Genomic DNA, 15,327 nt, shown 5'->3' with positions numbered 1-15,327 from the left:
GATTGGCATATGAAGGAAAGGCGTAAGAACAGTGAAACAGCAGCAAAATTGTATGTGACAGACAGATGAGAGAGACAAGTACATGACAGATCAACATCTGCAACACTGGTGCACAAACACAAAACGCAGAGAGAAGACATTCCAGACAGCACAGAGAGGAGTCCCAGAGAGACAGGCAGAGACCGTTGAAGCATTTTTATCAATTTACTGTTAACTGACAGTTGTTATGTTATCATGTTGTGGTCACAAACAGCAGCATACTCTCTGTACTATGGCTGCTTCCAACCACTGGACACTGTGAAACCACTTACATCTGGACCAGACAACAAGCACTAGTACATGTCCATACCGACTCAGTGTGTTGCGACTGATCAGTGATAGCAATCATACAAAAAGTCGACTCCCTCTTTTCTCTCATATTCAGAGGCAGTCATCAGTCGCTCACTGCTGGCTGGCTAGAGAGACGTTGCAAGAACATGGCTGACTGAGCGGATACTATGCTTGGACTTTTGAGGTATAAACACAGTGCTTTCACAGTGACAACTACAAAAACGCAAAGACGAAACCAGTTAGTGCAAATCCACAAAGGAACATAGCAAGCAACCACATGACACACGCCCACTCACAGACAATTTCTTTTTCTTTCTTTTTTTTCTTTGTTTCTTCACAGACATTTTCCCTGTAGTATTACTGCATTATGTCGACATAGAGTTTATACATTTATCAGGACATGAAAGAGAGAGGAGACATGATGCATGGTTAAAAGGCTGTACAAACATAACTCTTTATCACTTTACAAAACCTAGTACACTTTTCCCCCATCTGCGCACGTCTGTAATAAGATTGATACAGAAACAGTACATGTAGATAGAAACAATTGCTCCCTCCAAATAACATTGCATCGCACTTGTTATATAGTCCTTGCGCACGTTACCAACTGTATGACCCAATCGACATTGCACTCTTTCACCTGTCATAAACCACACCTAGATGACCAAGCACAACCGTACATTCTGCTGCTGCTGCTAAATACAGAGTGAGACGTAAACACTTTCTTGTTAGCTACTCCAATGCACACCGACACGACACACTCAGGTCTGTACAAGTTATTACAAAACAACTTCTTTGCAGGAATCAACAACATAAAAACTAAGTAAAACGTTCACTTTCTGGGCCCACACAGCCCTACACTGGTCTATGCAAAAAGACAGTACAATGTACAAATAAAAATATATTATTCCAAACAACACAATCATTCTCCACAAACACCAAGTACACAAAATCTGACTCATGTCAAACCTCAAGGCCTCACTACTCCTTTTTTTTACAAATTTCCTATCAAAGGTTTAGGGCGTGGAAATTATAACTGTGAAAACAATGCCAAACAGGCTCTTGTTCAGCATGTAATTATACTGAGCTATTATTACCATTTGCTGCCCTTGAGATGTACGCTTCTTTAAATGAGACTGGTCTGTATGTCTTTGGGAGAACAGTGCTTTGCTCTCAATGTCCTTCAAGTCAGTCAACAATATATGTGAGCATTTCCTGTTCATAGTAAACTTGCATGCACATGTGTATCGTTTTTCAAACTTCCAAGAACGATACTACATTTGCAAGCAAACTTCATGCGTATAAAGCCTGAAGTTCCAACTGTTTATTGCCTTGATACTTTCTATCAAGACTTTGGGATCCAACAAATTCTGAAGTTACTGACCCACACACTTTCTGTATTCTTGTCAGATTACTGATAAAATACATTCAATATGAGCAGGGTAACTGGTGCTTAAAAGCCTGCTTACTTTCTAATCAATTGTTGCATTTACACGGCAAAAAATTGAGCTGATTACCGTATTTTCCGGGTCATAAGGCGCGACTTTTTTCCTCGAGCTTGACCCCTGCGCCTTGTATAACGAAGCGCCTAATCCGTGAATGAAATACGAAAAAAAAATTGGGGAAAAAATCATGGGGAACAAAACGTGACAAGAACTCACCTCCATCTCGAATACCGGTAGTCGTTTTTTTAAATTCCGTGAGCACTTGTTTACACAACTCACACTGATCGTCACATTTCTCGGCAGTTTGATTTCATGACACACCCTCACACAGTCACACAGCAACCATGCCGAAGACGAAGCGACTTGCTTACAATGCAGAATACAAGTTGAAAGCGATCGAACTTGCTGAGGGAAAAGGACAAAGGACTTTGCCTAAGTTGAGGTGACTGAAATTTCTAGCAACAGGTGCTAGGATCCCGGAGGAGCCCCCAACTTTTTCAATTTTGGTGCGCCCTATCGGCCCCCTGCGCCCAATGAGTGACTGGATTACAATTTTTTTTAAAAGAAGGGGGTGCGCCTTATGCGCTGTAGCGCCTTGTAACCCAGAAAATACGGTACATTTTACACAGGATTGTGTTTATAGGTCCCTTACTCTTGGCTGATCATGTAATCTTAATTCTGCTTGTCAATAAAACAAAGACAACAACAACAAAACATGCACCACCTAATCCAATGACAGTAATCATTCAGGCTTCAACACGCACACTTGTTCATAGCACTGCACTTCTATAAACATTCCACCAACTTGCAGGCACCTTACCATTCTTATGCATCAAGCACTTCAAGATATTAGCACAAAAAGTTCAAATGCTCAGACCCACGTTCAAAAGAAAATGTCACAGTAACATTCCCCACATGATAACAAGCTGTGACCTTGAATATATTCAAGGACAGAAAAGAACTCTTACAAAGCATACTTAAAAAAAGTCGGTCCAATTTATCTCAAAGAATACTTGAAAAAAGTCGGCCCAATCTATCTTATAGAGAAAAGCACACTACTGAATAAAAAAGATTCCCCCTCCCAAAGAGAAACTTTTAACATGTCTGACCTCCGTGTGACCTTGAGCAAAGATCAAGGTAATCTGACCTTGACTGAGAATGAAGTGCCCCATTCAACAAGATTTAAAAAGAATTCGGATTGTTCTGCTGCATCTGAATGTCTAAATCCTCAGTAATATTATGTCAAGTTAGACAGGAAAGAAAAACACACACGTCATTCATTACACAGACTGCTGTGTATGGAGAAAAAAAAAAAGGAAAGTAAAAAAGACAAAAGGCGTGCAGCCATTGGCAACAAATGTAACAAACACAGTAGGCCAACGTGAGAGTCAACTTGCACAGAAAATTGCATGGGCGGAAAGCTGGGCTACGTACACTCAAGGCAATGACCTCACTCAGTACATCTCACATTTCACCGCAGTAACATCATCACACACATGGCACCGCATTGTCTTAATGGATTAAAACTTTGCGTGACAATGCAGCCATCTTTGTGCACAGACTGTCGACTCATTCCGTGTCGTCACACAGACAACCCCACCAAACACAGCAGTGACTTCAAGCAGAAAACCTCGCACGACACCACAGTGTCTTCCAGCAGGAAACTTCCCAAACATCACAGCCAACTCGCGCTCTCTTCAGCCCAACTAGTGTAGACAGCGCAATCAAGTTAATAATGAGTGCATTCATCATCTACCTAAACCTCAAAGGTTTCAGGCACACAGATCTAGTACAAAAAGAAGAGGTGGGGTGGGGATGGTCTCCAAGGAGTCAACATATTTAAATGCTGTGGAGGATGGAACAAAAACTTGGCAGGGTCAGGTCAGAGAGACCAAAAATCAAAATGTTGAAAACGGTTCACCAGGGTAGTGATTATGTCAACATTAAACATCAAATAAAAGTCATGAAACAGAGGAAAAGACCCCATAACAGGCAACCAAATTATGTGTTACTTGCGGTCTGTCGAGTAGAGTCATTTGGCACTTTACTGAATCAGTTTCCACACCAAAGAAATAATTTTGCATCTTACTTCTAGTAACAGAAAGCACGTACATGTACTTGCATTGCCGCACAGCTTCCTCATGCACTGTCACTAGTTTCTTTGAAGGCTAGAACATGAACAAAATTACACCTACTGTTGAGATGAACCAAGATTACCAGTACGCAGCACTGACAAGATGTAACAAAGAAGTGTGCATTAAAGGTGCTCGTCTACATTTTTGCTTTTTTTCAATAATCTTATGGTTAGATTTCGCTAAAAAGTTATGTCAGATGATGAATGAACCATGGGGAAAAAAGTTATAGAAAAAAAAAATATGTAAAAAAAGATTTTATTTTTGGGTAGCGTGACTCACGCTTCCAATATTTTGTTTTCTGTTTGCTGAGAACATGTGCTTTGCTTAAAAATACTGACCAATCAAATTCATGTCACTATGCTTATAGCCACGCCCAAACAAGTGCAGCAACAGTTTGACACTCGAGCGCTGTCCACGCTTTTTTTGAAACGCACGGGATTTGAGAGGAGTTTTGCGCTTGGCATTTTCCAAATAAGGATATTCTACTATGAGTACTACGCTGGAATACTACAATGAATTTTCAAACGGCTACACTGGCTTCGTCTTTCTTGATCAAAAGGGGGTGTATTGTTGATATTTGTACATAATAGTCTCTGCATTTTAATGGTCAAATGGCGATTTCGGTATAAAAATGTAGACAAGGACCTTTAACAATAAGAGATGGTGAGAACATGCAGTATATGATCAACACAAAAAATGTGTACCTTATCCTATAAGTCATAACGGCTGTTCTCTCTGTCTTCAAAACAAAACATGAAACTCTACCATGAAATACATTAGCTATAAACTTAACATTTAACCACCAAAAACTTCAAAAGTATATAACTAACAACACCCTCTCATCTCATCATTTGAACACCACACATTCACACACTCTCACTATAGGCTGTGCAGTATCTGTTTTTCAGACACACCAAAGAAAGCACAATCTTTCACATTATGACTCATAAAAGGCTCAGTCAGACATCTACATCACTAGTGCACACATCACATCAACACATTGCCAGAAAATTAAGAGACTGAAAAGGGGTGGGTGGGGTCACACAATGGACGATAACTCACACGCTCATCACAATATTCTGACCAGTCAAATATCCAGGCAGAAACTGACAGGCGTTCGCGTGTCAAACATGGTACCCAAATATCCTACATTGTCACACATATTATTCTGGTCCTGCAAGTACTGTTGACAAACACTACTGTACAATTGAATGTCAAAAACAAAACAACATAGACATGCCTCTCAAGAACCGGGTGAAGACGCCTGTAACCAACAATCATGTGATCATGGAAGAAAGAAAAAGACATCCAAGTTGCTCCAGTTTGAACTTGTTGAAACTTCTTTTTTTCAAAAACAAAGAACAAATGATCTTTTCTATGTCTTATCTGATTAAAGTTTATCACCGTCAATAATGAAGCCTGAAGCCACTTCGCTTAGAATTCAAGCAGCCGCAACAATCAACAGTTTACTGCACTGATTAGTAAATTGTCACACATCATTACTGTAGTCAAGTTCCGTTACGAAAAGAAACTATGCAATTTTTATTAGTACCAAGTATCTACAAACAATTATCAGACATAATTTTGTCAGTACTAAATCTTCCCCTAGACTTTGACACCGTGGATGACTGAAAATGTGAGAGGAGAAGGTGACCTGTGGGGGTGAAGAGGAGAAGGGGAGGGGGGTAGGTAGCTTAGTACACAGTGGGGGCAAGTGAACAGTGACAAGAACAGGGGACGGGAGGGGGGGCCGAGGTGAGGCCAGGTGCGCAATGACAAGGGGGGGGGGGGGGGGAGGGTGGGGGCTGATCTGCAGGAGAGGCAGAGCTGGTGACTGTCTAATGAGCATGACGGTGTCAGTTGCTGTTGACCGGGTTGTTGTCGGTGGAGTTGACACTGACGAGGAACTCGTCGGCACGCTTGTGCGTCTCCAGAGCTCGCATCATGGACATGTCGTGCGGCAGCTCAGACTTGCGACGCAGCAGGGGCTTTTCACGCGGCTTGGCCTTCATCTGAAAATGGAGCAGACCACGCACAGGTTAGCTTCAGTCACTGACTGCTGCATCAAGGTCGTATGCATAGGACAATTGGACCACCAGCATGTACAAAGTGTCCATGGTACAGTTCAGAAAATCATTACCCTACATCCAGTTTCTAAACTGAAAAGCACAGATATGTGCACATTGCAAAATCAATCATCACCCTACTTCCAGTTTCACAACTAAAAAGCACAGGAAGGTGCAGTCTTTCTCATGCTCTGCTAATATCAATAATGAATCACTTGCCCTACTCAAGAAAACATCATAAAAAATGATCCGCTTATATTGCTGAAGAACTGGAGGCTTTGTGTGCCAGATCTGTGTCTCTCCCACTGGCACCAAACAGAGACACACTAACATCACCTCGAAAGGAAGCAGTTATCAAAGAATACCAATTTATCGCTCAGGAAAAGTCAGGATGACAAAATACAATTGACAACTTTGAACAAGGTGGTCTCTAGGGCAGGTTCAGCTTTATATCTAATTACTAATCGAACATTTTAATAATACATTTTCATTTGATTAATATACTTACCCAATTCACATAAAGCAATTTACTTCAGTTTAGTGCTAGAACGCTGAAACTACGCTCAACCCTGGTAAGGGGGGAGTAACCCTAAAAATAGAACGACCTTGACGGTCACATGACAACGCCAGGTCAAGGCTACCTCCCAGCATGCATTGCGCATGCGTGCTTTTGCCGCCATCTTGTATTCATTCGCTCAAAGCACCCTCTCATTTTTAGGGATCTAAAGCGGAGGGACTTTACTACTTTAAACAAAGAGGCTATACATCTGAAGCTAGCCGTAAGCTGTCTGACATAGAGTCCTAGATTGACATCACCCAGTCTCTGGTCTGAGTGTGTCTCTGACTGACGCGGGTGTCTCCATTGTGAATTTGATTTGTCTCAGAAATCTATTCAGAGGGGACAGAAGTACTTGTATCGCTGTCTTTGCTTTCGTTAAACAGGAAACTTGACAGCTGCGGCGCTCTGGTTAAGGGAGCCTACCCCTCCTTCCAGAGTAGCCTGAATCCCGAACGCACTATACCCACTATTCACTGACTGATTACCTAAGGAACCAATGTGTAAGTGCCCGTGACAGGCCGCCTGCCAACAAAGGCGTAGTGGTTGCATGGGCTAGTGGTTCGGGGACACATCATAGGGGGTGTAGCTTGCGTCCCGCACCCTTGAATGAATCTTCCCCGTCCTCGTGAAGAAGAGCTGGAGTGTGCTGACCTGCCCCTATTCGCCGAAGAGGCGGCAGGTTTAGGCGGTCCGTAGCTCTTGCTCTGAGGCTTAGGAAAGCCGTGTTACGCTATCTTGGCTATAGCTAAATCCCGATCGTCCTGGGTTTGCTTGTGGAGCGCGTCGAGCGACGGCTGTACCAACAAGGCACCCTCCGTGAAAGGGGATAACTTGGGAGCCTCAGGCGCCGCTTTGTCTTGGATCATGGAACCCAAGAGAAACGCTAACCTGCGCGCGTGCACCGCGTGTGCAAAAAGGTGCGCAGAAAAACGCATTTGTTCGGCTGAAACTTCGCCAAAGTAGCGAGCAGCGTCGTTACGTCCTTTTCGCTCGCGTCCCGTCTAAACTCAAACGGTTCTAGGGACGTAACGATAGAACGGGAGAGAGACCTAAGCAGCGTTTCCGAAAGAGACGCTAACTCTAGGTTACCTCTCCCTGTCTTTTCCAGTGCCACAAGGGCGGACTCTGTATAAGGGACAGCTCTGTCCTTACTGTAGCCATCCTCCTTGAGCAACACTAACTCCGGTGTCACCGGAAGTGGAGCTCGTGGTAGAGAAAAGTGTCCAAGAGATTGCGTGGCATAGGGTTCAACCCGAACTTCCGGCCAGCAGCTTGCCCGACTTAAGGGGTTGTCTATGTAGAGGCTAGCCACGGCTGTGCTACCTCTGGTGCCAGACTGTGCGCTGTAAGCAGAGGCACTGTGTCCAACGGCACATATCGCGACCGGGAATTCTTAGCCAGAATCTTAGCCTCTCATCGCCACTGAGGGTGATTAACGAAACTTAAAAGTTTGTTTTTCTCTCTGTGTTGAGCGAAAAACTCTGACAGCAGAAGGTGGTGGTGCAGACAAACTTGTTGCTGACACCACTCCTTCCTCAAAGTATCTTGAAGCTACCTGTGCTGCCAATGCTACAGCATGAGGAAGCTTGTCTGGTAGCCGGAAATCTTAGACATCTCATACGCCACTGAGGGAGATTCACGAAACTTAAAAGTTTGTTTTTCTCTCTGTGTTGAGCGAAAAACTCTGACAGCAGAAGGTGTTGGTGCAGACAAGTTTGTTGCTGACACCACTCCTTCCTCAAAGTATCTTGAAGCTACCTGTGCTGCCAAAGCTACTGCATGGGGAAGCTTGTCTGGTAGCCGGAAATTAGGATCTTCCTCAGAAAGGGAAGCCCCGTATTCCGATTCTCCTTCCGGCACGGAAGTGCCTGCCGGAAATTCGCCACCATATTGACTGTCATAGTCATAGGCAGTGTCATCCGGAAGAGAGGTACCGTGTGAGACATGTCCCCTACTCGTATCCTCTCTGGAGAGAACTTCCTGCCCCCTGGGCGGAAGTGTGGAGAGCTGTGCTAGGGATGTTTTCATTGAGCAAACCGGCACTTGCGTGTCTCCTGTTGTTTCTGGGTTTCTTCTTCCCACTGTCTGCCATACTGGCGTTAGTCTTGCAGACGAAAGTAGACAAAGACTAACTCGTGGCAAACGAAAGCAAATACAACGAAAGAAAATGGAAAAATCTCACCCAATCTCAGCTAGAAAGCTAAGATACAAACGAAACCAGGGTGTAGTCTGCCAAAGAAGCAGAGGACTAACAAAATAGCCCGAGCGTAATCCAAACACGTCCTTAGACGCTATCGCTGAAGAATAGAAAGCGATACAAGATGGCGGAAAGAGCACGCGTGCGCAATGCATGCTGGGAGGTAGCCTTGACCTGGCATTGTCATGTGACCGTCAAGGTCGTTCTATTTTTAGGGTTACTTCCCCCCTTACCAGGGTTTAGCGTAGTTTCAGCGTTCTAGCACTAAACGGAAGTAAATTGCTTTATGTGAATTGGGATAAGATATGTAATTTAATCTGTAATTACTAAAAAAAAAAAATTCTAAGCCTAAAAGTAAAAATAGAATTAAAAAAAAATAAACTGCACAAAAACATATCCAACTAACAACTGTCATTACATGTGTTTCAAATATCAGCATACACATGTAAAATGAATTTTACAACTCCAAAAAACCTGCAAGAAGGCAGAATCTGTACATACATGTATACTTTTACATGTATTAGGCAAAGTTATTATCCATCCCAATAAAAAGCATGATTAATCGCAAGAATACGCTGCTTAAAACCATTTTAAAGCAAATGCATAAGCAACACTGTGCCATTTCTGTATTTGACTTTTGTTGTTCAAATTTGCTGAAAGATGGCCTCATTTTCTACAATTACAAAGTCTTAATCTAATAAATAAGTAAGTGTAATAGCCCTGAAATGGTACAAATTCATGCAAAAGCAATAGGAGAGTTTGCTACGATTATCTTCATTCAGGACAGATGGTCTATTACTCGCTCGAACACAACTTCCTGAGGGCTCCCAGTCGCATGTCTACCAGAAAATGCAGATACTGCATAAATACCAGTAAACGAAAAGAAAAGTTGGGCATAAAATTTTAGCATATAAATGGAGTGCACTCTTTTACCGATAACGCACTCGTCCGTAAAAGAAGCCCGCACTGTTCTGAGAAGACCAGCAAGTTTACGCAAAACACATGCACTTCATCGTCAAAACTCTCTTTTAGCCAAGGTGAGGACCAACCACCTGTTGAGTGGCGAGGTTGAACTCAAAAGACTTGGACAGGGGGTATTGCAGCCAGTGCTTAACAATGTGTGTGTATATGTGTGCATGTGTGTGTGTGTGTGTAAGCGAGTGTGAGTTTGTGTGTGTGTGTGTGTGTGTGTGTGTGTGTGTGTGTGTGTGTGTGTGTGTGTGTGTGTGTGTGTGTGTGTGTGAGTGTGTGTGCAGTCTTTGCTTTCGTTTACAATTATTCTCTGTATATGTTCCTAGGACAGGTTGGAAGATTAGGCTAAGCCTAAAACCTTTCTCCTTATGTAATAAAGTTCTGAGTTCTGAGGAATGTAACCACTGAGCATGGCACAGCAGACGATGCATCGGACAGTTGTAACAAAGCAAGTATGAGACCAATATGTCGTCATAAATGATAACTGTAGCAAACTTTCCCATTTGTGCTTAATCTTCTACAGCTGTATACTAGTACACCGTACACCCATCAAATCAGCAAAAATTGGCAAAATACTATTCATGCAACTACAACTGACTAAACACAGAATACAAAACACAAGTTTTTTAAAATTCTTTTGTGAGTTTAAGAATATTGTAGATTAGGGGGTGTCAGTAGGAATTAATGCTAAGATACATAATCCTAAAAAAAAAGGCATGGTTGAATAATTAATGTTCTTCTTTTGTAAATGAATTTGGAAGGCTCCCCTCATCTATTCATAGATTGTCTTCTTCTTCTTCTTCTTCGTTAATGGGCTTAGACCCCCACGTTCACTCATGTTTTTAGCACAAGTGGATTTTTACGTGTATGACCGTTTTTACCCCGCCATTCAGGCAGCCATACGCCGATTTCGGGGGACATAGATTGTCTTATTTCAAGGAAATGGGCTCCTGCTATGACACTTCTTCCAGTCAATCATTCATTAAAGTATCAAGGAACCAGGATTGTCATCGGCATAGAGAATGCTGAAGGGGCTAGGAGTGGTGTTGGGGGGCGACTGTATGTAAAACGTTAATTCAGTCTTAGTACAATCTGCTCTCATGCTACACTGTGTGCTAACACAAACAGTACAGTGTGCCATTTAAGTACAGCATGCAGTGATGTTACCATGATCATATTTCATCGCATTTCAGTATACTGTATGACCCACAAGTTGTGGGTCTCAAGGTTAAAGAAGATTATGTCACTTCAGAGAATGAAAGGTATTTTAACATCATACCCACAAAATTAACACACAGTAACCACAGCACGCTTGAAAAAAAAAAAATCTTTTTTCAAATACAGCCCAACATCAAATCAAAACCAGGACACAAACACCCAAGCAAATCACCTACTGCTCCGTATGTGCAGGTTGAGATTCTTCTGTAGTTATACAAATATAAAAAAAAATCCAAAAGTGGACAATTTAGACTGCGAGGACATTAATCCCCAATACCACCCTCTTTTATGAACCGTGAACTGGTTTTGAAAATAAAGAATGCTTGGATATTTTGCACACACACACACGTTCTCAAGACTGGCAAAGATGTTCCAGCAACATCATTTTTCGAGTTTGCTTTTGGGGCCACTGTTCCTTCTTCAAGGCGAAAATTATGAAATTAAGTAATGTTATGCACAAGCACTGATTAACATTCACAGCAAGTAACGAGTGCTAACATACTTTAACATCTGAAGTTCCAAGTTTTAACACTCTTGACTAAATGAGTAATCTCTTTTTGCTGAAGTTACAAGTTCCAACACCCCCAACTGTGAGAGTGATCTCTAGTACTGAAGTTACAAGTTCCAACATACCTGACTCTACAAGTAACCTCTTTGCTAAAGTTTCAACACCTCTTATTGTAAGAGTAGTCTCTTTGCTGAAGTTACAAGTGTTTATATCGAAAAATTCCGGCTCAAAAAGAAATGTGATGCATGCAAGATGCACTTGTTACCATGCTGGAAATGATATGTTTTCTTCCAGATCATGCTATGACCGAACATCTTTTGTGCAAAAACCAACATTATGGACCTTTTTCTTTATACTGAGTGGCATCCAATTGCATTAAGCGGAACCTGCAATGTAAGGACACCTTTGGGATCAGATAATAGTCAAGGGGATAACCGAACGTGTCCTTTATTGGGAGGTTTTCTATCATCAGAGGGGCCTCACATCACAGGCACCACTGTACTGCATTACAAATCAGGTCATAATGCTCACTTCAAGCCACTGCAAAAAAAGGTTACGGTTTGCGGCAGTGCACTGCAGTTGGTTAGTTCAGTAGTTAGTGATTCAACCTACAGCTAAGGGTGGAGTCGGCTTAAGACCCTCTTAGTTTCACAAACATTCTTCCTTCTTTTCAGGTTTGGACTATCTGGCAAATCCTTCCAGGCTTAATTTCAACTTCACGGCAACTTAAAAAAACATCAGTAAGGTCTTTCAGCCAACATTAAGGTTTAAGCTTTACAACATCAACCACATAGCCATCAGTGCCAAAGAACACTAATTTTAATAAATAATCACACTGAACAAACACAAACAAAACCAATTATTTTGGGGGGGAAAAAGGAATACTTCTCTAACAATTACCTTAACCTGGAAGCATTAAAAAAAGATTCATATGAATTACACACATGCACTGAAACTTGTAAACAATAAGACAACACCTTGTCTGACTTAAAAAAAAAAAAAAGGAAAAATAATCAGTCAACTTGACTTTACAACAGCTGACCATAAGAAGAAATATCACAGATAAAACTGAGCCGTCTATTAAAATATGCATTAAAAAAAATGAGAGAAAGAAACCTCTGCCAAAGTTAAAAGGGCCAGACAAGACAGCAGGCAATGTCCCGCACTTGCTAAGCCAATTGTCACAGTCATCAACAGTACAAAACAACTACGCTCTGCTGAGCACACAAAATATTCACACGCCAAACAGAAAGAAGAAACGTTGTACATACATCTGGACCGTACTTGAAACCAGCCTGAGTAAAAAAAAAAACATAAACAAAGACTAAGTATTCAGAACAGCTGGAAGTGTAAAAGCAAACACCATAATTTCAGATAAGACAAACCACAACATGAACTGAAACAATCAACTTTTGTCCAAAAAACAAACAAACCACTAGCTAAAAATGAAACATAACTAAAGGCTGAGTAAAGCGTAAGAGGGTGTGGCCTTCCTATAACCCAAACCAACTCCACCCTCAAAACAAACCTGGGAAAAAACTAAGAAAACAGAATTAGAATGGCAAGAACTCAAAGAAGTCAAAATCAAAGTCAAGCCAAACAAAAGAAATTAAACTGATAAGGCACAAGATCAAACGAGTGAGGAAAGGAAAAAAGTGCCGGCACTGTCAGAACATACACACTGTGAGAAATGACTGCCTCCTCTCTCTCTTGCTACCGTATGCACCGCTGTAAGGACAGAACGCAGTCAAGTGGAGAACAAATAAAACGACACAGTCACAGCGGTCAGTCACATCAAACATGAACAGGTAGATATGTACCTGTGTACACATCATAACAGCCATACAAATGCAAATAACCTCAAATATAAATTAATCTAGGGAACCCAAGTCAAAAATTATGTGTTAATTTTTTTTTAATTTTTTTTTATTCTTCTTTCTAAAAAATATGTTTTATTGATAGAAGCTGTCTTGGAAAAAATCTTTTTAGTAGCTATGTTGGTGCATACTTTTGTAACTGAAATTTGTTTCCCCCACATTTCCTGTACTCTAATCAAAATACTGCAAACTCTCTTTTACTAAAATTGTGGCAAGACAATCATCTCACATACAGTATAAAGAATGCTTTGACATCAGCTTTGGTGTTAATCGAAAATTTTAAAGTTCCTGCTTGTACTAAAAATCAAGACTTCAAAATATGTCTCAGGTTTACCTTCTAATAAACCCTCTTTAAAATAAAAACAAAAAGATCTTATTTCTCTAAAGCAGCAATAAAAACTCAATCATTCAAAATGCCCGAACAGCATCTTTCCAAAATGTATTCCAGAAGACGACTAGCCCTCTGTGACTACATCTGTGCTAACTGAAGTATGTGTACACAGGACAAATATCTTTCACAGGTAAATGACAGAGTAGAGAAGTCAGAATTGTCAAGACATGATAAGAAACTGGCACAGAACCACATGACAACAACATACTTGATAGGAAATGAAAAGTGAAATAAATAAATGAAAAGTGAAATGACTGGGAGAATGTAATGGATGTATATTTGAGTTTGTGAAGTGTATTACATAGTAAATACATGTGACAGCTGTGAGTGAATTAAAATCACCTCACATATTGTTTTAGAGTGCAGCACTTATGATGCACAGAAGGCAAACGACCTATGTGCATAAAGCCCTAATGACAACACATTGCTTATGGTCTGACAACCTTTATGTAATGCACTTTTCAAGGGAAAGCGAACAACTGACAGGGGGGATGCAAGCACTTGATGGCAAAAAGAAAGATCCACTAAGCCAGACAGATGAAATAGAATTGCCAAGTTGATGAGCATTTAGGTCATTTACAGAGAAAAATGCATGCTGTGATATTCAGTGTAAACTTCTTCACTCAGACAACCAGCTTAAAAATGCAAAGATGAATTCCACAGTGACATAAGGAAGAAACTATGACTCCTTTTCACAGTGAAAGAAAGAATTGGAGAAACTGTTAAAAAGCAAAGTCCATGCAAACAAAACACATACATCTAATGTAATCCCTACATTATTTGCAATCAAACTTTCTCCTTGAGGAAATAGGTTTCATGAGAAACAGTGGATTCATCATTTTTCATGTTCACGAAAAAAAGTGAAAAACGTGATGCAAATATTCCATACTTCTCGTAACATTAACGATGTCACAGCATCTTTGTCTTCTTTAATAATCTTTTGCAAGTAATAGAAGCTTCAGACTACAGAAATACTTATAAATATATATATAACCCTGACTGATTTGAGATGTTTGGGGATAAAACCCAACAATCTATTCCCACCCAAAACGTCTGCTCTTAGCCTCCACGACAAAAAGGCTTACCTTCTCACACCATCCCAAATAACACTCGACATAAAAAAATTTGTACTGTCAGTGAAAATGGGGTAGGTGCAAGTATGCATGTGAACAAGAACAAAGGGGAAAATCAAAATTAGGAGAAACATAAACAGGGGAACGTGACTTCATGAGAAAATTGTCATATTTGCAAGAATTGAAAAATCACTAAATCGCATGCACAAAAAAGAGTGGGAAAAGAGAAAAAAAAATGAGAAAAAGAATAAAAGGGCAAAAGAAAACAAAATCCTACACATAACTGCATACAATTTACAAACAAAAATAACCAACTTACATCTCTCAAGATCATAACAAAAATCCAAAGGCCCATAACCACCTCATTCAAAGAATATATATGGGTACACACCTTTGTACCTTTGCCCAAAACTAAACAATATACCCCTTCAACGCTGCATAAATTCAACCAAATATCATTTGTTACATCCCTCCATTCCAATTGGTTACATGAATACATCCCTCCATTTCAACTGTTCCCAAGTCAGACATAGGACTCTGACATCACCATTTTTAC

General features: G+C 40.8%; 1 protein-coding gene across 8 annotated transcripts in view; it reads right to left on the bottom strand.

Annotated features, from left to right (window-relative positions):
* Positions 1-185: 185 nt before the first annotated feature.
* LOC138953932 (serine/threonine-protein phosphatase 2A 56 kDa regulatory subunit delta isoform-like) overlaps positions 186-15,327 on the bottom strand; it is a 36,265-nt gene continuing 21,123 nt past the window's right edge. For 2 of the 8 annotated variants that reach the window (XM_070325927.1, XM_070325929.1), the window contains 2 exons: positions 12,702-12,725; positions 186-5,922 (listed from right to left, as the gene is read on the bottom strand). In XM_070325927.1, the coding sequence (XP_070182028.1) occupies positions 5,767-5,922; positions 12,702-12,725 (180 nt within the window). In that variant the 3' untranslated portion in view covers positions 186-5,766. Of the gene's footprint in view, positions 5,923-12,701; positions 12,726-13,108; positions 13,159-15,327 lie in introns of all 8 variants that reach the window. The other 6 variants (XM_070325931.1, XM_070325933.1, XM_070325932.1 and 3 more) reach the window with 3 other exon arrangements.

Source organism: Littorina saxatilis, linkage group LG17, assembly GCF_037325665.1.
Source record: "Littorina saxatilis isolate snail1 linkage group LG17, US_GU_Lsax_2.0, whole genome shotgun sequence".
In the NCBI taxonomy this organism is placed as follows: domain Eukaryota; kingdom Metazoa; phylum Mollusca; class Gastropoda; order Littorinimorpha; family Littorinidae; genus Littorina; species Littorina saxatilis.
This window is presented reverse-complemented; position numbering and strand designations above follow the sequence as displayed.